We start from the raw sequence: 23,499 nt of genomic DNA, 5'->3' as shown, positions 1-23,499 counted from the left end.
ACAACCGAAAAATATTTTATCAAGCATAACTTAAAAAATGTTGCTTTCAGAAATATTTTCAGTGCAAAATAGCCTCCCCTGCTCCTGGATCTACAGCGAAGAGTAGAACAGGTTGTCTGTGAATACTAATTCCTGCTTTCTAAATGGAAGTTAAGAAACTAGCAAGCAGGAACAAAGCTGAGAAAGATTACGCAACATAGTTGAACCAAAGTATAGACTAATCTAAATCATCAGGATAAGAAAATGACTAAATTATACAATAGTCATGCATTTCACTTAAAAATAAGTTCTGGTTAATTCCGTATTTAACAATCTGTATTCGAGCAACCGTAAATCCTGTCCAAGATATATGAAGAAAATTAAGTACACCAGAATTTTTACGTTTTTCGCTGAGCACGAAAAATTGTGTGAAGCATAACATCATTCCCAGAATGTATTTTCATCCTGCAATCTCTTTGAAACTGCATGGAATATTAAAACATAGTGCCAGACCGAGATTCTAACTAGAACCTTGGCCTTTAGAGCACTTGCCAGCAAAAGGCCTAAGTTCCAGGTTCGAGTCTCGGTGCAGCAAATGTGTTTAATTTGCCATGAAGTTGCTTAACAGTCAAAACAGCTACTACTGGGTGATGCGAACCTGAGCTTGGTGGGGAAGATGGTGGCGACGGCGCCGAGCACACAGGTGCAGACGATGTTGACGTTGGACAGGTAGGTTGTGAACAGCGCCACCGTCGTCACCCAGCCCGTGGACCACAACACCGACATGCAGAAGACGCTGCTCAGCAGGCAGCACAAGACTGCAACAAGGCAAGCGCCATGAGTCCGTGGCCGTCTGCAGAGGCGAGGCTCGCTTAGGTAACTCTCCGATTTCTACACGTTCCTGCACAGTGGTGTCTTACCAATTTTCACAAAAATGCTCCTACAGCACACAACTCGCTATGTGCAATGCAAGTGTAAAAACACATTCATAAAGGTAAAGAATGAAAACAGGGAATTCAACTTAACGATTGATAAATAAGATGTAGGATTCCAAGTTAAACCATGCTTTATGAGGCCGTAACAACAATGCACGCCTCTATGAAGTTTTGACAACTAGGCAAGTTAGTAAAATATTTCTTAATAATAGTCCTTGACACTTGTTTCAAATATAAAACGAAACCATAATTGCATTATAAAATTTCTACACGAAACTTCAGTCATATGCATGTTCTGACAATAAGAAACTACACTATTACAAATATAAAAAACTGGAATACCTTGCATGTTGGCTTACATAATTCCTCCATTAATACAATCCCACTTAGTATTTATCATAAAAACACATTATTGCAAAATCCTTTCTAAATAATGCTGTATCCATTACACGGCAGATCAGCTTCCATCTTTTTCAAACCAAGTGCACCACCAGATTGTCTACCACGACACTGACTGCTACTCTGACAAACTAAAACTAACATCTGTGGCCAAGATCTGTAGTCTCAGGAATAGACTTAGCAAGAATATGATTACATCGATACTACTGATGTTGAGTACATTTGTCAGATTCGCAACTTCATTCACAATTGTGGCCAAAAATTCTTGAAAATCGATATGGCAAATAGAACAGTCCCCGTTCATCCTATTCTTAACCTTTTCACTATCCTCCACGTACGATGTTGTAGTTTCCGCCCTTGTGTGATTTTCTCTTTGAGGTGCAGGTATGGATTTTGGAGAGAGTGCAACCGTAAGTATAGGTAGCGGGTTTCAGGTCAGCCTTCTGGTGGTACTGTCCGTTGTATAAAGGTCCTCCCTGACCTAAGACGAGTTAGATTGCTTGGTGGCCATACACTAAGTGTCGTGGGTTGGTTTGCTGCTTTTTCCTCTCTATTTCACTGGTTACTTGCGTCTGATATTTAGTCGTGCTGTGGCCACAAGTGGGTAAATCTTTTAGACAGATGTCGGCATCACATACTGATGCCTCATATTTTCGGCTGCAAAACAGAGTCCCATTGCTGATGATCGAAAGACTTCAGATTGCGCTCCCCATGTTGAACTAAGCACTTTACTTATAATATTGTTTCTTGCACACATTTTTCCTTTTAGATCAGAGAAGTGTTTCTTAAATGATGGTGTACGGTTTGGGCTAACTCCCAAGTATTTTGGTTTCGAGCAAAGTTGTAGTCTAAACCCTTTCCATTCCGTTCCCAACTGTGTTGAGGCTTCTCTATTACGGAGCTGGAATGCGCTTACAACAGTTTTTTTCTGGATTAGGTCGAAGGTGATTTTCGTCATAGCATTAACTAATAGCACTGTAACATCTGAAAGCCTGAAACGTGTCATTCCCAGTAGATGCAAGACGGACGGATATTTCTGTCATGCCAACTTAAAGGGCTAGTACTATATTTTAAATTGCGAATTACAATAAAAAACTCATATTTATTTTCTGTTCGAGCAAGTTACTCAGATAAAATACCAAAGAGAACCAATCCTATATCTGCTGACATGAACTATCAATGAAATTTAGTACTGAAAATTAGATAGTTCATTAAAACTACAATAAGTTGCAAGAAATTTCGGAGGAGAAATGCGTTCAAAACTGAGTTTTTGTTCTTACAGTGGACTGGATGAAGTGCCACCTGGAAGTTTATGCCTCTCTCAACGTCAAGGGTGTTCAGTCAACTGTGTATTATATTTAGTTTCGTCTGAACGAAGTTTGTGGCATCAAAGTGTACATGGACCAGATTTAGTTTTGTTTTACATCCTCGTACGGAGCTTTACTACGCTGATGACTAGGGGACAGGATCCAACTAGACTCTCTTATGGATCAGCATGAGGTAGCATGTGGCGCATTTGCTTTGCGAAGAACACAATTTTGTCAGGGGACAGCGCGGAAAGAGAACGTTAATCGCCCTGCCTTGCCATCGCTGGATAAGCCCGTGACCGCATACCTCTCAAGCTGGCGGAAATACCTGGAAGAGTCCCAGGGGCTAAGACCAAAATGTTGGACATTGAAAACAGGGGCTGGTTTCGATATGAATGGCACAAGAAACGTGCGAATGACTTCAGCCACTATCTTATCGATTTTCAAACTCTTCTTTCTGTGCTACTTCCGTACAACTGGCTTGTTAATACGCACCATGTCATTGTCCTGAATTAAGTCAGCGGTGGAGGGTGACTGTGTGGCCTCCAGGTTCCAGTTCCACCCCATCCATAGCGCTCCAAAGTGAACAGTGTGATCATTTAAGGGGGTTCACTACTATTCTGACCGATGAGCTTATAATTTTGAAAAGGATATGGGATTGTTGGTCCGTCTTGATGCAAACACCTTATTGGTTATTTAATTTCCCAAACTAGTTTCGACTAAATACCGATATCTTCGGTAGGCTTCTTTGTTATAAAACATGGAAAATTATTCATCGATACATTACATTACCGAAAAACTGTTATTGTTACATATACACTACTGGCCATTAAAATTGCTACACCGAGAAGAAATTCAGATGACAAACGGTATTCATTGGACAAATATATTATACTAGAACTGACATGTGATTACATTTTCACGCAATTTGGGTGCATAGATCCTGAGAAATCAGTACCCATAACAACGAACTCTGGCCGTAATAACGGCCTTGATATGCCTGGGCATTGAGTCAAACAGAGCTTGGATGGTGTTTACAGGTATAGCTGCCCACGCAGCTTCAACACGACACTACAGTTCATCAAGAGCAGTGACTGGCATATTGTGACGAGCCAGTTGCTCGCTCACCATTGACCAGAAATTTTCAGTTGGTGAGAGATCTGGAAAATGTGCTGGCCAGGGCAGCAGTCGAACATTTTCTGTATCCAGAAAGGCCCGTACAGGACATGCAACATGCGGTCGTGCATTATCCTGCTGAAATGTAGGGTTTCGCAGGGATCGAATGAAGGGTAGAGTCAAGGGTCGTAACACATCTGAAATGTAACGTCCACTGTTCAAAGTGCCGTCAGTGCGAACAAGAGGTGACCGAGACGTGGAACCAATGGCCCCCATACCATCACGCTGGGTGATACGCCAGTATGGCGATGACGAATACACGCTCCCAATGTGAATTCACCGCGATGTCGTCAAACACAGATGCGACCATCATGATGCTGTAAACAGAACCTGGATTCATCCGAAAAAATTACGTTTCGCCATTCGTGCTCTCAGGTTCGTCGTTGAGTACACCATCGCAGGCGCTCCTGTCTGTGATGCAGCGTCAAGGGTAACCGCAGCCATGGTCTCCGAGCGGATAGTCCATACTGCTGCAATCGTCGTCGAACTGTTCGTGCAGATGGTTGTTGTGTTGCAAACTTCCCCATCTGTTGACTCATGAATCGAGACGTGGCTACACGATACGTTACAGCCATGGGGATAAGATGCCTGTCATCACGACTGCTAGTGATACGAGGCCGTTGGGATCCAGCACAGCGTTCCGTATTACCCTCCTGAGCCCACCGATTCCATATTCTGCTGACAGTCATTGGATGTCGACCAACGCGAGCAGCAATGTCGAGATACGATGAACCGCAATCGCGATAGGGCACAATCCGACCTTTATCAAAGTCGGAAACGTGATGGTACGCATTTCTCCTCCTTACACAAGGCATCACAACAACGTTTCACCAGGCAACGCCGGTCAACTGCTGTTTTGTGTATGAGAAATCGGTTGGAAACTTTCCTCATGTCAGCACGTTGTAGGTGTCGCCACCGGCGCCACCTTGTGTGAATGCTCTGAAAAGCTAATCATTTGCATATCACAGCATCTTCTTCCTGTCGGTTAAATTTCGCGTTTGTAGCACGTCATCTTCGTGGTGTAGCAATTTTAATGGCCAGTAGTGTATACTGGTTGGTGGCAAATGTGTGTGTGTGTGTGTGTGTGTGTGTGTGTATAATTTTATAGCATCATAATGATGTAGGACGAAGCAAGGAATTAAAATTGGCGCCATCATCGGGATTGAAACTGAGACCTCCCGCTTTAAGCAGATGGGCTAGCCACTACCCCTCACAGGACTGCAGGTATCTAAGCTGCACGGACTACGCTGCTACGTCTCCCTGCCAAATACAGATATTCCAACTCACGCTTCAGCCCATTGCTAATCCCTTTCTGAACTTATACTGGAGAGTCAAAGAATCTGGTACACCTGCCTAATATCATGTAGAGCCACCGTGCGCACGCAGAAGTGCCGCAGCACGATCTGGTTTGGACTCGGCTAATGTCTGAAGTAAAGCTGGAGGCAACTGACACCATGAATCCTGCAGGGCTATCCATATATCTGTAAGAGTACGAGGGGGTAGAGATTTTTCCTCAGCAGCACATTGCAAGGCATCCCACATATGCTCAATAAATGTTCATATCTGGCGAGTTTGTTGGCAAATTCTGAAGAGTGTTCCTGGAGCCACTCTGTAGCAGTTCTTGACTTGTGGGGTGTCGCATTGTCCTGCTGGAATTGCCCAAGTCCTTCGGAATGCACAATGGACATGAATGGATGCAGGTAATCAGACAGGATGCTTACGCACGTGTCACCTGTCAGAGTTGTATCTATACGTATCAGAAGTGCCATATCGCTCCAACAGCACACGCCCCACACCATTACAGAGCCTCCACCAGCTTAAACAGTCCCTGCTGACATACGGGATCCATACCTGTACACGTTCATCCGCTCGATACAATTTGAAACGAGACACGTCCGATCAGGCAACATGTTACTAGTCATCAACTGTCCAATGTTGGTGTTGACGGTCCCAGGCGAGGCGTAAAGCTTTGTATCGTGCGGTCATCAAGGGTACACGAGTGGGCTTTTGGCTCCGAAAGTCCATATCGATGATGTTTCGTTAAATGGTCCGCACGCTGAAACTTGTTGATGGCCTAGCATTGAAATGTGCAGCAATTCGCGGAAGGATTGCACTTCTGTCACGTTGAACGATTCTCTTCAGTCGTCGTTGATCCTGTTCAAGCACAATATTTTTCCGGCCTCAGCGATGTCTTAGATTTGATGTTTTACCGGATTCCTGATATTCGTGGTACACTCGTTAAATGGTCATACGGGAAAATCCCCACTTCATCGCTATTTCTGAGATTCTGTGTCCCATCGCTCGAGCGCCGACTGTAACACCACTTTCAAACCCACTTAAATCTTGATAACCTCCCATTGTAGAAACAGTAACCGATATAACAACTGCTCCAGACACTTGTCTAATGTAGGCGTTACCGACGGCAGCGCCGCGTTTTGCCTGTTTACATGTCTTTATATTTGAATAAGCATGCCTACACCACTTTCTTTGGCGCTTCAGTGTAGATCAGTATTGCTGTGGTTCTCTAATAATTGATTCGGCCTACATCACTATCGTAGGTAAAGGTGAGATTCAGTATGGCTCAGGAACATTAGCTGTATATGACATTTTACAATGCCTTTTTTATTTCAATGACAATGCGTGAATACTAAGTTTTTTACCTTTTTTGCCAAACAGAGTCTAACATATACCAGTCAACCCAATAGTATCGAATATTCATGTGTAAAACAGCTTCATACTTCTGACTACTTTACGAATTTAAATATGTAAGAGACACGAAGTTTAGGGACGGTTTGAAATTAAGCTTCAAGTTTGTTGGAAGTTCCTTGATATGTCTGCCTAAGCAGAAGAAACTAACGATGAAGTCCGAAAACAATTTATTGGACTGTTCAGTTAACCAAAACAAATTCTCCAAGTATAACACCAACACAAAACAGTGATCCGTCTTCGAATCACAACTACATACAAGAATAATATAGGAAACAACTGAAATAATTTCCTATTAGTCTCCGCCAGAGACTTCTCCGATATACCAAGCCTAATCCAGAGATCAGCGAGAAGATAAATCCGGGCTGCGGGGGCGGCAGCTCTCCATGTCTGCTGGCGGTCGATGAACTGCCGATATGTGGCCGAGCGCCGGCCTTTATAGCGCTTCGGCGGATGAGTACCTCGGAACTATTTTCCATCACATGGTTTGACGTGTGAAAATAGTTCCGGGATCTGCAGTGACCTCTTCCTTATGTTTATGTGGGTCGGTAGTGACCCCTGGTGGTCGCTGGTGTCTTTGCTGTGGTGTTGTTGTTGTGGTTGTTGTTGTGGCCGTTCATCAATATTGCCTGTCGGTTGTGTGCCTGCGAGACGGGCAACCGTGGCTGCAGGATGTCACTTTGGTTGCTGATACTCTAGGCGCCGTGATGTCTGGTGGAGAAGGCCACAACATTCCTAAGTGCTCTCATTATCAAACATTGCATGAATCTAGTCTGGGTAATTAGTCTGGGTAATTTGCTCCCCATCTGAAAAAAAGACGGTAGTTTTTCAGGCATCCAAATGTACGCCCTCTGATCTCCTGAACTGTGTGTCGTACAATGATATAATTTTTCAGGTACTGTCAGTAAACTGCGTTGCGCAACCCGATCCCGGTGTTAAACTGTGTTGCTAATAGAATTCGTAGTAAAGAGGCAATAAATTACAACATCCTGCCCAATGCTGCCGTTTTACTGCATGGTCAGTGAAAATTTTGTACGTGACAAACTTTTTTTCTTCCATCATTTTGTCCGAAGTGCCAGTAAGGAAAAGGTTAGAAAAGGTTTGAAATTATGAATGTAGTTTGTTGTGCCGGAGCAAGATTCAAATTCGGGATCTTTTCCTTTCATGGGCAAGTGCTCCTTTGGATAAGCTACCCAAGCACAACCCACGACCCGTCCTCATAGCTGAACTTCCACCAGTATCTCATCTCCTACTTTTCTAACTTCATACAAGTTCACCTGCGAAACCTGAAGGATTAGCACTCCTGGAAGAAACGAGATGTCAGAGAAAGGGCTAAGCCACAGTCTGGGGGATGTTTCCAGAACGTTTCTTTCACCGTAAAGTGGAGTGCGTGCTGATATGATCCTTCTTACCAGATTAAAAGCGTATGGCGGAGCGTGACTAGAGTTCAGAGCCTGTGCCGCCCATTCTGAAAATGCTCCGCATGAAAGGTAATATTTTGAAAGAGAACATCAGTCTGAGCTAAAACTGGCCACTCATGAGCCCTCCCTCCATACGGGGGTGAGGTCAACTTTTTCTTTTCGAGTGTGTAGCCCCATTACCTTAGCCGACTCGGATTCTACACTAACAATATGCGGGATTTGCTCACGCTCATAGAGAAGGTATTATCTAAGAAACAACACGTATATTTGCCATTTTGTTCCGAATTCGGATTTGGTGGCTAGGACAGCCGTGTTCATAAAGTTATTGTTTTTGAAGAATTTGAATGGTCAAGATGGCGACAATATGCGTCAATTTTGAAACGTATTGTTGAAGGTCGTCCGGTTACCGTTAATGTGAAGAATAAACCTGGTATGGTTATTACACACCGTGGCCTGGTCATATTTGCGTCCCATGAATTTAGTAAAGGTGACGAAGCATTGATTTCCAGATTGGAAGTTATACACGCTGGCTGTCGTATTGTTCATTGTCGTTCCATGAAGGATGAAGTGGACTCGTCGGACGCGTCGGATGTGGAGGCCTCGGAAGAGGCTGTCAGTATATCGTCGGATGAGGATGTACCGCAGGTTTCGTGCTGCACGCCCGCGGCGTTGGATACGCCGTCGGACGAATCTGACTAGGCCCATTTTTGGTTGAATGTGCAGGTGGCGTACTGAGTTCACTCAAACGGATGGTGCACGCTTTGAGTATGGTGAAATGGCCGCTATTGAGAAGCATGACGAGAAAGCAAAGAATTTTGGAACATTGCAAGATTACGTTATTACTGATGAATTTAAGTTTTTGGTAACAAATATGGTATTAACTCTTGATGGTAAAGCTAACAAGAAGATATTTGGAGATCAGTGTGCATTGGAGAAAGTGCGAATAGCGTGTAGTAATAAAATGGGTGCTTTTGATTTGAATCCCCAGAAAGCATCTGGTGTACCTTGGCGTAAATATACTAGAAGGAATAGGTTTAAGTTTGTAACGTATCCTAAGCCAGAACAAAGTGCAGATATAACGAAAGTTAAGTCTTGGACAGATCTTGAAAAAGAGTGTAAAGTTAAAAATAGGTTGTTTCAAGGGACAATTCCATTTTATACCGGTCTGCAGATTGCTGGTGATGAACCTGAAAAAAAAAATGATAATGTACAGAGTGAAGTTAAATATGTGACGTTTATTGTAAGAAATAGAGTGTATATGAGATTTTGTAAGAGGAAAGGTAATGTAAAGTTCTGAATAAAAGTATGTGTTTACAGCTAATGTCTGCGTTGGAGTTTTTTTATGCCAACTGGGACCATATACGTAATTATCCGGACGACCTACGGCTCACCTTCCTTGTTCCTAATAATCAACAGACGATTGATGAACTTGCTATTACCTTTGATTGCAACAAGATTAATTATTCAGCAGCTGTTTTAGTGTTGGAAGAACTTTGGTATTACAAGCTTAATCTGGACGATTTGGTGCGTCAGTTTAGGGACCTTATAGAGAATATGTATTTATGCCAAATGGTATAAGGTATGCAAACAGGTATTTTGATTTTAGGCAAGGCCGTTATAGGCCGTTGTGGTACAATTATTAGAACCTCAATAAATTAACCTCATAAGTCATGCTTCAGACACACAGCCGAAGGCCTTCCTAGAAAATGGCCTCACGGGTAGTGAGGTCTGTTGATCAGGGTAGAAAAAAATACAGGCTTCTACACAAGTTATCAAAAGAGAAACCGCATTGGCATTGTAAATGTTGTAATGAATGGATGGCAGGCACAGTAATCGAAAAAAATCAGTTTTTCGCTTTTTGAAAATAAGACGATCTCACTTGATTCTACACTTCATTTACTATGTAAACATTTTTGTTCTAAGCAGTTGACATTTTCGTAAAGAAATTAATTTCAGTTTTGCAAATTTGATTGTACAGTAACACTTTTATGATTCGGAATTTGGAAGTCTATCAAATCAGCTACTTTCAACGTAACGCTGTTCTTGTTCCCTTCGGGGTTAATTAAGGTACGTCGCCACGCCATCGGGATGTTTGATTACGATGAGTTAACTCATTTATCGCGATCATAATTACTTATTTGGCTGTGTTCTTCCGTCCAACCGTCGTAACTCTCGCACCAGCCACTACGCAGCTACTGGCAGAATGCAGTCTACAACCGCTGTAAGGAGAAATGTTGATAATAATAGTGAAACCTCCCATGGACGCGCACACAGTATATGGAGTGGACTCTCACACGCACACCCTACTGATCAGCACCCCACCGTGTCGTACGACCCACCGACCCACCACAGCGCCTCAGAACACCAAATGACTCGGTACCACTACATTCCAGAGCCTTTTTCTGTTATATTTGTAGTAACTGATTTTTACTTATAGAGGAGAAAATCGAAATAATTCTAATTTATGGCGAGGGTGCAAGAAATTTAGAAGCTGCTCTTTATACCGAACGTTTCGCTGATAGGCCACGATCTTGTAATGCTGTTTATCGTTTTGTAAAAAAATTTACTACCACAGGAAGTGTGAAACATAGAAAAAGAACTAGTAAAGTAACAGTTACGATGAATAGCAACACTGAATTTGCAGTATAACTGCTGCACAAAAAAATTTGCAAAACTGAAATTTATAACAAAAAGGAGAACAAATTAGAACAAAAAAGTTTACATTTTTATCTCAAATGTATTGAAGAATCCAATGAACCGGATCCTCGTTGCAAACACAAGAAAAATCTAACTTTTTCGATTACTGCACCATTTACCTGGAACAGGAAAAAAATGTTTCATGTAAATCCTTTTTTGGGTATAATGCGAATCTGCAACAAAGATGGAGGATTCCCATTTGAAAATAAAATGTCGGCCTTTCCCCTCCATGCGGGAGGGAGAAGGGGGGCAAGGGCTAGGGTGTGGCCAATTTTAGCATAGATTGGTGGTCCCTGAGTAAATATACTACTTTCATCACGAGCATTTATTCGTGCAATGTGTATTTTTCTAGGGATTTAGTTGTTCCATGTGAAACTTTGTTAACAAACATCTCGAAAAGTTCTTGATTGATTTATACGAAAATTTTTGCACAATACTGAAGTTACCGAAGCTTTTAGTAAAAACTATACGTCTACAGAAAAAGTAACGACAAGTAGTGCGGAAGTGGTCTTGGAGCACTGCATTGACAGCCGTGAGCCGGTATCTGCCAGTGTGGTAACATGTGGGTCACAATAACAAAAACACAAGTGGACTGCGAAGCCAGGAAAGCCGAGCCCAGGAGTAAACTGCACCGCACAGTGGTAGCTGTGTAGCCAGCGGGGGAATGTGACCGCACCAGGCCAAGTCTCTTATTGTGGGCGATATCAATAGATGCCGGGTTTTGGTAACAAATTGCACCAGAGGCACATAAATAAGTCAGTTTCGAGACAGGGAATCACTTCTCATCGCCAGAGACCAGTAGAAAATCTTTGAACTACAGAAAAACCTTAAGTGATCACCGGTAATCCGGATTTCTGCATCCATACAGCCACCAACGATAACCGTTTGTCAACGGAGGTGGCCTGTTATTGTATAGCGAACTGTCCAAGTAAATCATGTAAGACTGGTGGTAATGGTGGATGGGAAACACTGAAAGCTGCTTTAATTTCAGAGAGACATAGGAAGGCAATAAATGTGGACAAACACATCCAACTGCAACTGTTCCGCAAGACAAAATAGCCTCCGCAGCAACAGCGTCAGTGCTTTATGCTATTTACGTATTGAGAGGTACTCGATGGCGTCACATGGTGAAATTTTTATTTACAGCTGTGTTTTGGGGCCTTGATGATGGCGTACAGCAGAGCCGGCACACTTGCTTCCACAGTATTGACTACACACACAGATTTTTTGCAATACTGTACCTGCGGCATAGATCATTTTGAGATTTTCAAGTGTGCTTGATGACAAGGAAATAATCGAAATTAATTGTGTTTTATAGCAACTTTTCGGTGATAGATATCGATGTGTGTTCTAAAAGCTGTGGAGCGAAGCTCAAAGAACATTTTGTCATACAGGGCTACAGCTTTTCACATTCTGCAACGGATGCCACTACACGAAGATATCGGGGTACGCAGAACAGTTCATTTCTGTTGGTTTGTGGCCAAATTATTTGTCCCCATTCCCAAACAAGGTGTGGATAATTAAGCTGCATTCCTTTTCCTTGCACAAACTCAGATTTGTCCTAAAGACAACTTACACAGTGACTGAAATTATTGAGTTTGCTGTAAATGATTTGAAGCAACGAAGAGAATCTCTTTCTGAACAGACGATCTCGTAAAGTCGTCACGATGATAGACAAATCCATTATTTATTTGGAAATAAAGTTTTCCTTTACTTGTGATGAAAACTGAGCAATATCAAACTAATCAAGTTCAAGAAACTGACTGCTATATAGACAACTGGGACCACAGAGAATGAACCTCCAGTTGAGAAATCAATGAATTTCGAAAACATATACGAATATCGAACACTGCGAACCGTTGAAATGCTACAGCTGCGCTATGCCTGGTTGCAACTTCCTTTTAAAGTATATTTGGAAACGGTTATTCATTCGTTTGCTAGGCCAAGCGAGAGCAGAAAAAAAATGAAAAAAGTAAATCTATTGGTATCCTCTACGAGCCATGCGACTCAAATTTCTACGCAATGTTTGCTCTTTTTGATATGACAGCCGGCCGGAGTGGCAGAGCGGTTCTAGGCGCTACAGTCTGGAACCGCGCGACCGCTACCATCACAGGTTCGAATCCTGCCTCGGGCATGGATGTGTGTGATGTTCTTAGGTTAGTGAGATTTAAGTAGTTCTAAGTTCTAGGGGACTGATGACGTCAACATTTAAGTCCCATAGTGCTCATAACCATTTGAACCATTTTTTTTATATATGACAGATGAAATTTTAAGGAATACTAAAGATGAAATGGAAATAAGGCCCGTACATTTTGACAAAGATGTTAGCAAAAAGCGGACAACTGTAACTGGAAAAATTTAGCCTGCGAACAGTTTCACAAGTATTGGTAACACATTACCGTACTAGCATCAGCATGATTAATGGGCCAGAGTTAAGAGGGGTTCGGTTGTTTGAGGGAAGAGACCAAACTACGAGGTCATCGGTCTCATCGGATTAGGGAAGGACTGGGAAGGAAGTCGGCCGTGCCCTTTCAAAGGAACCATCCCGGCATTTGCCTGGAGCGATTTAGGGAAATCACGGAAAACCTAAATCAGGATGGCCGGACGCGGGATTGAACCGTCGTCCTCCCGAATGTGAGTCCAGTGTGCTAACCACTGCGCCACCTCGCTCGGTCAGAGTTAAGACCTGCATTTCGTAACGTGCTATAAAATTATCAGTTATCACTCCATTTCCTTCTTGTGTTTCTGGAATTTGATGTGTTACTTATCTCACTTGGAAAGATATTCGACGAATATACTCCAGTTTAGGACATATTGAGAATTCCAATGGATAACAATAACACACTGAAGAGCCAAAGAAACTCGAACACCTGCCTAATATCGTGTACGGCGCCCGTGAGCACGCCGAAGTGCCGCAACATGACGTGGCACGGACTCGAGTAATGTCTGAAGTAGTGCTGGAGGGAACTGACACCATGAATCCTGCAGGGCTGTCCATAAATCCGTAAGTGTACGAAGGGGTGGAGATCTCTTCTGAACAGCACGTCGCAAGGCATCCCAGATATGCTCAATGAATGTCTGGCGAGTTTGGTGGCCATCGCAAGTGTTTAAACTCAGAAGAGTGGGGTGTCGTATTGTCCTGCTGGAATTGCCAAAGTCCGTCGGAATGCATACTGGACGTAAATGGATGCAGGTGATCAGACAGGATGCTTACGTACGTGTCACCTGTCAGAGTTATATCTACATGTATCAGGCGTCCCATATCACTCCAACTGCACACTCCCCACACTATTATAGAGCCTCCACCAGTTTGAACAGTCCTCTGCTGATATGCACGTCCATGGATTCATGGGGTTTTCTCCATACCTGTACACGTTCATCCGCTCGATACAATTTGAACGAGACTCGTCCGATCAGGCAACATGTTTCCAGTCATCAACAGTCCAATGTTTGTGTTGACTGACCCAGGCGAGGCGTAAAGCTTTATGTCGTGAAGTCATCAAGGGTACACGAGTGGGCCTTCCGTTCCGAAAGCCCATATCGATGATGTTTTGTTGAATGGTTCGCACGCTGACACTTGTTGATGGCCCAGCACTGAAATCTGCAGAAATTTGCTTAAGGGTTGCACGTCTGTCACGTTGAACGATTCTCTTCAGTCGTTGTTGATCCCGTTCTTGAAGAATCATTTCCGGCCGCTGCGATGTCGGAGATTTGATGTTTTACCGGATTCGGAATATTCACGGTACACTCGTGAAATGGTCGTAAGGGAAAATCCCCACTTCATTGCTGCCGACTATAATACCACGTTCAATCTCATTTAAATCTTTCTAACCTGCCATTGTAGAAGCAGTAACCGATTTTACAACTGCGCCAGACGCGTGTTGTTTTATATAGGCGTTGCCAACCGCAGCGCCGTGTTCTGCCTGTTAGCATACCTCTGTATGCCTATAATAATAATAAACTGGAAACAAAGCGACATTGGACTTATTTGATAGTTCTGAACGATATCCATCGTCAACGGCCTTTTTTTCATCTCTATTTATTTGTCAGTACATATTTAAAATATATATATATATATATATATATATATATATATATATATATATATATATATATATATATATATATATTCACTCCCTCAATACAGCCGGCAGGTTTGGCCGAGCGGCTCTAGGCGCTTCAGTCTGGAACCGCGCGACCGCTAATGTCGCAGGTTCGAATCCTGCGTGGGGCATGGATGTGTGTGATGTCCTTAGGTTAGTTAGGTTTAAGTAGTTCTAAGTTCTAGGGGACTGATGACCTCAGATGTTAAGTCCCATAGTGCTCAGAGTCATTTGAGCCATTTGAACTCCCGCAATACAGAATATAACAAACACAAATTTAATGTCACTCCTTTACAAGGTGTAATAGTTTCAAATTCCATTGTTCGCTAAAATTATTGTGTTTGTTTGCATTTAAAGGAATTTACTATATTAAGTATTACGTCTCTCAAACCAATACGCTTGCCACAACACAAAAGTAAGGAGTAAATACATGGCACCATCTTTTATACTCACTGACAACCCGCTTGTAGTCCAATAATCGCACCAGGATGCTACTCAAACCGACTACCACCGCCGGAATGCTGCATACGATCATTGAGTTGATGTAGACCCTCTCGTTTGTCAGATACTGCAAGAGAAAGAGGTTTGCGTATAAGTTTGGCGACTCAGTGTTCGCATTTTTCAAATACCAACAATAAATTTAAACTAGTTAATGTTCTGAGAATCTGACTGTAACGCCTACACTAAGATGAAATACAGCACTTATAGTACAAACTGTACTGCACAGCGAGCCACACAGTTACCAAGATAGCGAGGGATGTACACATACTATCGAGACTTCACTACATCTAAATCCCGTGCGAACTCACTGTATGTTTGTTGTTCAGTTTTAACGAAACAGCCATCGAGAAAGTAACAGCCATAATATATGTGGTGTCACCGCCAGACACCACACTTGCTAGGTGGTAGCTTAAATCGTCCGCGGTCCATTTAGTACATGTCGGACCCGCGTGTCGCCACTGTGTGATCGCAGACCTAGCGCCACCACAAGGCAGGTCTCGATATACGATAGAGCACTCGCCCCAGTTGTACGGACGACATTGCTAGCGACAATACGGACAAAGCCTTCCTCTCATTTGCCGAGAGTCAGTCAGAATAGCCTTCTGCTAAGTCCATGGCTACGACCTAGCAAGGCGCCAATTGTAACAGTGCATGTATCGTACGAGTCTCATTTGTATAGTCAAGAGAGATGTATCACAAGGAGTGAATAAAGTTAAGTATATTCCAGCTACGTACTTTTCTTGCTACCATTCTATAGTTATCCTGTTCCAGAATTCACGCCCGTCTGCGTTAGATAGCGTGCCTATCGGCCCCCTCAAAATAACACTGTGTCGGCACTTCTGTCGACACATCAATATATCTGGATGCCATTGACACTTCGGCGTGATTTAGCAATAATAATTCGTCTTCCCAGGTTTGCACAGCATGGTAAATCGATCAAAAACACGAATTTAGTTTACCGTCATCTTGTGTTACTCACATAGCTGCATAACCTTTGTGGCGAGAAAGGGTTGTAGCAAATTGAGCAAAGAAGAAAAACAATGGAATGTTTGCCACTTCCATTTGACAGCCGTTGTAGACCAACATTTATCTGTCACATAACAGGAGGCCCATTTTAAAAACAAACGAATGATGTTCTATGAAACACATTCAAGTTCAAAATGGTTCAAATGGCTCTAAGCACTATGGGACTTAACATCTGAGGTCATGAGTCCCCTAGACTTTACTTAAACCTAACTAACCTAAGGACATCACACACATCCATGCCCGACGCAGGATTTGAACCTGCGACAGTAGCAGCATCGCGGTTCCGAACTGAAGCACCTAGAACCGCTCGGTCACAACAGCCGGCGACATTCAAGTCATTACATCTACCTGTTCACTTTATGAGGTGGTGAAACACCTCTGTGAATAGGTACAGAATCTGATAATGGACACTATAACTCACTTCAGAATTGTAATGTGGATTTAACACTGGACGTAACACCAAATATGACAGTTCTTTGTTAGCAGAATTTACCAAGAGTGACGTGTCCTTATAGAAAATAGACATGGCGAAGAACAGACAGTACTGAAAATTAAATGGCAAACATTTTATTAAACAAAGAAATGTTACGCGAAATGTCGTCAAAATAACTTCAGAATTTCAAGTGGCCCGTCTTATAGGAAAAAGTAAAAAAATAGTAGATAAAAGAAAGGTACAGATACATGAGAGAAGAAGTCAAAAGTAGTTCATGTTGATCTATTTAGGAATATGGAGGCATACCAAATTAAAATAAACAATTTTGCATAGTTGCATGGTAGTGCACATAATTTAAGGAACATATTAACCATACATAAGACACAAAAATGTTCATTATAAAATGTCTCCGGAAATGCTGGGTTTCAGAGTTGTGGTCTTCAAAGCAGTGATATTCAGCAGAACATTTTTCTCCTCGCAGGTATTTGCTGTGACAGAAAATATTGCTTGGACAATAAAAATCAAGGCAAATGGTACACTGAGCACTGTGTTTGGCTGGTAGTAATGAGCTTCTTGCACTGTGTGGCGGACGACGGTGATGCGTTGGCCCGGTTGCCCGCGCGGGATACGGTGGCCGATGTGCAGTGTCCAAAGCGCTGAACGAGTTCATTCATTTATTCGGAAGGTGAGGCCGACAAGTGCGTTCCATATTTCGGCCAGTGAGCGGTGACGGAATCGAGGCGCACGCTCTGAAATCTTTCTCAAACGATTTTCCAGAAACTGTTACGTAAAAACATTTCATTTTTGCGTAACTTGTAGCTTTATGTGTAAGATTCATGATGATGTGCCCATCATTTCGTTAATGATCATAGTTATTGTGATATTTTTGTGGAAGTGAGACACTGCGCAAAATTCGTAGAAGTTTTCAATGAAACATAGAGGTCGCTATGATTTTGCGTTTGGTGCATATTATATAATATGTTGTTGCATATGAAATTTAACTGACATACTGAATTTTTCTTTAGACTTGGAAAGAGGTATTTGTCAGCAATCTCAAGAAAGTTTATTTGAGATAGCACACAGATTTGCGATCGCGCGTGCCAGCGATGAAGCCAGAGTGAAATATTTCCAACATAACTCGTATTTCGCTAACGGTTTCAAATACTGAAATGAAATTTTTGCAAATCATAGACTACAAAGAGGAGAGTATTTTTCCATATCGTTATTATGCAAAACTTCGTTATATATCGTGTTATTGCACTTACCACAGACTTTTTCGAAGAATGTAACTTTTAAGGGCCATCGATGTATCTGGTGAAACGAAGAATGGTATGGGCTTTGCAACAACACAAGTAAAGACCTCACACTTTTTTTTTGCACTGAGGATGTGCTTTTTCACAGGCTACTGACCTTACTTTTTCTCAGTTCCTCACTTAATAAAACACAGTTTCAGAATTCCCTCACAACAGTGTTTGCAAAACACGTTAGTGAGGCGAGACTGTGTAAGCTCCACTGTGTTTTGGCAAAAGAAACAGATTTTAACTTGGCAACCAGAGAAACGTGTAGGATTTACTAAAAATTTGCTCTTCATGATACTTCTCTCGAAATTATAAATGATTAACAAGCCAGGCCAAAATAAATCGCTGCATTTTCAGCGAAATTCTTGTTAAATACTAACCATATCAGAGGTGACAATGGATCTTTTTGAATGGTCACTATGAAAGTTTGGACGTGGAGGTGCTCCACTTAATATTTACAGAAAATGTGAGCATAGGTGTTAGTTTAGAACGGCACTTCCTCTCCAGGTCACCTGCCCATAACCCCCACCCCTACCACTCTCCCCACGCGTATCCTGCAGTCTGTGCATCTATCGGCCACGACATTCTATGCGGACTATAACCGGAAAGTTACACACAACTAAGAATTCCAGATCATAAGACATTTTAACGTCTCCATCGGCGTCTGCGCACTCTTGGGAAATTAACACCTTCTGGTTTGGAGAGGGGACGAACAAGTTCTACAACTTCAAATGCAGAGGAGGACATTCCAGGTTTCTTCTACACACCTCTTATCAGCACACACAGGTTAGCTTCGCAAGTGAATGTTCCTCATACGACTATCTGGAGACAGTTGCAAAAGCAACAGTTATATGCTTATCATTTGTAACGTGTACAGGACTGTCACAGCAGATTACACTGCACGCTTCAGTCATACGGCTCACGGTACTTTGATCAAAAGTTTCCTGGTCAATAGACAGTCGGAGATGGCCCCGCTGCTTGACCTCCATGCTCATCTAATCTGAAACCTATTCATTTCTATTTGTGGGGCCACTTTTATGTTTATTTGTCACTGGTACCTGTAATCCCTTCAGAATCGAACCACAGCTGGTTGTGAGGAACTGCACAATACTTCAGGAATTTAGGATCATTGTTGTAGGCCCATGAGACATCGGTGGAGAACAGCACTGGAAATTTTGAACATTTTCTTTGAAAGCACCTCGGTATGTGTGGAATAAAACTGTTTCAATGACTATCTCTGTTTGGAAAGCCATAACTCGAAAACCAATCATTTCCAGGCAGACGATATAATGAACTTTTTTTTGTACATATGTGGGGTACATACCTGAATTTAGAACCTCTGTTTTTGAAACACTTTATAGATGAAGGGGGTCAAAATTTAACGGTGCAAACAGGTATGAAGTGAGCAAAACAACAAGAAATCTCAAATGGGTAAAGTCGCCTATTTATTAGAAGATGAAAGTATCCAACAATGTTAGCAACATCATATGAGATTCTGTACTAAAAATCTACTCGAAAATATTTTCTAGGACCTCTGAGAAGATTCAGTGTAAACATTATTATAGTAAAGACTGAAAACGAGTATGAAGAGTAGGAAATGAATATATGTTGGCTACACACTACATTTCGACAATTAATATGATGGATGGCACAACAAAAGAGAGAAAACTGCACAAGCATTCGAAGATTTACTGAAATGATTGTATAGTTAGAGAGATTAATCAGAGACAATTATAACACTGCAGAGGTAATACCCGATGAGATGTACAAATCCATTGAAACTGTGGTGAAAGGAAAGGTACCAGGATATTGTGTTTGAGTAGTCTGGAATAAGGTATAGTTCTGTTGATAGTAACGACAGTGTCGGGAGGGCTCTCAACAATGAAGATACACGTTTCTGTCGTAATAGTATGTTTCATGCGTGTCTGTGTTCACCGTGAAAAGAGGGATTTACTTTACATTCCTTACATGGTAGCAGTCTGTGGTTGTAAACTAAAAGAAGACTGTTATTCGAAAAGAGTGCTTTTTAAAATTGGGTATGGCTGACATTAAGATACTAGTGTTGGGAATTTAAAACGGCGACTGGAAATGTATCCGAAAATGAAGAAGTGCTGTACAGTGGCATCAAGAACAGAAATGAACAATTGATACGAAGGGAATATGACCACAGTGAGCTACATATATGGAGAAATTTTGAACAAGTAACTGTAATTTGAGAGTGATAAGGAAACTGCTTTTGAGACAATGGAAACGTTCTATGAATTATACTCCAATTGACAGCTCCGCAGACTGTGCGCCAAAACAAACAGGACAAACTAAGGCTATAGTGACACAGCAACATTCTTCAGTATTCTTGAAAAAAATAGCTCCACGTGTTCCACCGTGGCGCCCTCACATTTACGGGGCCCAGGAGGCGGCCGCCGCCACGGCTTACGGTGCGACGGTGCAGAGACCTCTAGTAGCCTCCGACGTCCGTGCCGTCTTGCGCGCTCTCTAGATCCTAACGAACCCCTCTCCTTTCCTTGCAGCGGTGAGGGAGGGAACGGGACATTTGGGCCAGGCCTCAGAAGACAACCCCTGCCCTCTTTGCCCCCGACCCTTCTCTCAGGCCCTTACGAAAAAAATCCCGCGGCGCGCCGTGCTAGATATTGGATGGTCGACGCGTTCGCATGCTCACTCTCTCATCACTTCTTGCGGCGAGTTGGGGCCTCAGCGATCGTAGAGAGACCACACCTTCCTCTGCAAACAATGACATTATGATCCTTTCATCTGTTTTCATTTTAAAACCTCCAGCTCCTTTCTTATTGAATGTACCTTATATGTACAATAAAGTCTAAGTTATTCGGGCTAAGCCGGCAGTTGTGGCCGAGCGGTTCTTGGCGCTTCGGTCCGGAACCACGCTGCTGCTACGGCCGGAGGTTCGAATCCTGCCTCGGGCGCGGATGTGTGTGATGTCCTTAGAATAGTTAGGTTTAAGTAATTCTAAGTCTAGGGGACTGATCACCTAAAATGTTAAGTCCCATAGTGCTCAGAGCCATTTATTCGGGCTAATATGAACCCAAGGCTGTATGATAGCCGAAATATACGAATAATCCAAAAATATGCAAGTTTTGGAAGACACTGTTATTCATATGGGCAGTCAAACGAAAACCGAACACCTGGTACAACGGGACCATAGAATTGTTCAGTTCAAAAGCAATCTCTACACGCATTAAGACATTTATCCCACTGGGAGACGACACGATCAACTCCTGTTTCGTGGAACGCGGTGGGCATCTGACAGATCCACAACCGTACCCTCTCTCGCATTTCCTCGTCCGACTGAAACCGACGTCCATGCATCTCTTTCTTCAGGTCGCCAAAGATGTGAAAATCATGTTGTGAAACATCTCGGCTGTACTGAGAATGTTGCACTGTTTCCCAATCAAATCGTTGAAGCGTAACCTTCATCCAACTGGCAATGTGGGGGTGGGCGTTATTGTACATCAGAATGACTCCGACCGACGGTATTCCTGGGCATTATGACTTACGGTACATCGCAGTATCTGCAAATTGTCTTCATAATGCTGTGCATTGATTATGACGCCACGAAAGAGGAACTCGATGAGCAGAGTGCCCCTGCATTCGAGGAAGGTCATCATTACCTTACCGAAACTTCTGTGAACAGTTTTGGATTTCCTGGGAGGGGAAAGATGTGGAACGTTTCCATTGTTTACTCTGCAGTTTGCTCTTGTGCTGTCGGAATGCTGTCAGGCGCGGTAACACCCACCCCCACACTGCCAATCTGACGAAAGCTATGCTTCAGCGATTTGGTTGGGAAACACTGTAACAGCCTCCGCACAGCCTGGGGCATAAATGTTATAATGCGTGCGATGATTACTTTTGAATGGAACCATTCCATGGTTCCATTGTGCGGGTGTTCAGGTTTCAATTGACTGCCCCTCATACTTTATTTAGAGACCACACAAAATGCAGTATTTGTAAATCCACTATTACTTACATGTTATTCATTGCAAACTGAAAAATTATGTACCAAATTACCCTTTTTCAACACTCCTTCATTTCACTTTCTGGAAATGATTATCCAATTTGTTTTCCTTTTTTTCCCACTCATTTTTTTGATGACTACGATTCTCGTTTTACATAGAGTTAAACAAAAAGGTACTGTCAAACGAATTTCTGCTCTGCATGATATAATAACAGATCGACGTATTTCAGTGCTTGTGTGTGTGTGTGTGTGTGTGTGTGTGTGTGTGTGTGTGTGTTCAAAAAAATGGCTCTGAGCACTATGGGACTTAACTGCTGTGGTCATCAGTCCCCTAGAACTTAGAACTACTTAAACCTAACTAACCTAAGGACATCACACGTCCATGCCCGAGGTAGGATTCGAACCTGCGACCGTAGCGGTCACGTGGCTCCAGACTGTAGCGCCTAGAACCGCACGTGTGTGTGTTCAAATCACACTTCATAGGCGTCGCTGTTTAATCACTCGCGGGTGTTTTCGACACCTGCGCGGTCATAACTAGAAATTAGCCTCACAAGATGCGGTCATAACTAGAAATTTGCCTCACAAGATCGGTAGCGTCACATTCCCCGCTACTGTGATCTTCAAGGCCACTTCCAGTGGAGAATAAAATAATTTTATTCAGTGAGAAATCTACCATTATCTTCATTTTGTCTATTTTTTATTGTTCCGTAGTTGCTTCTATATTCTTGAAGAAGTGGTTCATTTAAAGCAGCTCAAAGGAAGGCAGCTTGTATTGTTCCATACGTGTTCCACTTCTTCTTATTGTGGCTAATTTCCAGTGGCCTGTAATACACGTTTGTTTTACATACTATACCTAGTAATTGCGTTTTATAATAATTATTGCAGACATGTTGCTGTATTACGGTTTTTGGTATTCACTTGTTTTAGTTGAGGGCGAACTATAGGTAGCACAGGTTTCGTAAGTTTAAATTACTGTTTGTTTCTACATACGCTTTGTTACCTTTATCTACCATATGTCTGCCTTTCTGGAATTGTACTTACTTGATCTGTCTACACGAGTATGTTCGGTTTTCGGCGTTTATCGGACACCTTTAAATTGAACACCGCACTTTTACTTTTCACTGAATGTTAGTTTTGAAGATTAAATTATTATTTAATTTGAAAATAATAAATAGCCATATCAATATAAGGAACCATAAGGAACATGGACTGATCATGTTAGCCATTAAAACGATCGCACACAGATGTAGAACGTTATCAGGCCAGATGACGATCTCGACGGCCACAAAAATTCTGCGTGCGCGCCACGCACGCACACACACACACACACACACACACACACACACACACACAATACAATGAGATACCATAACACAAAAAGTACACATAGTGACAATATGGAACACTACATACATTAAACAATCTAAAACAAAACGCAGAGAATAGCGAAAGTGAAATGTTCACTAAAATGTGTTTGGAAATGCCGAAATTCGGACATCCTGATGTATACCACCCAACAAAGTACAACTT

At 42.4% G+C, this 23,499-nt stretch overlaps 1 protein-coding gene across 1 annotated transcript in view; it reads right to left on the bottom strand.

The window, feature by feature from the left end:
- Window positions 1–600: 600 nt before the first annotated feature.
- LOC126482138 (synaptic vesicle glycoprotein 2A-like) overlaps window positions 601–23,499 on the bottom strand; it is a 133,219-nt gene continuing 110,320 nt past the window's right edge. Inside the window, exons 9-10 of the mRNA XM_050106115.1 lie at window positions 15,177–15,291; window positions 601–797 (exon numbers count right to left, since the gene is read on the bottom strand). Coding sequence (XP_049962072.1) covers window positions 601–797; window positions 15,177–15,291 — 312 coding nt within the window. The remainder of the gene's footprint in view (window positions 798–15,176; window positions 15,292–23,499) is intronic.

This window comes from Schistocerca serialis, chromosome 5 (assembly GCF_023864345.2).
Source record: "Schistocerca serialis cubense isolate TAMUIC-IGC-003099 chromosome 5, iqSchSeri2.2, whole genome shotgun sequence".
NCBI classification, from domain to species: Eukaryota; Metazoa; Arthropoda; class Insecta; order Orthoptera; family Acrididae; genus Schistocerca; species Schistocerca serialis.
This window is presented reverse-complemented; position numbering and strand designations above follow the sequence as displayed.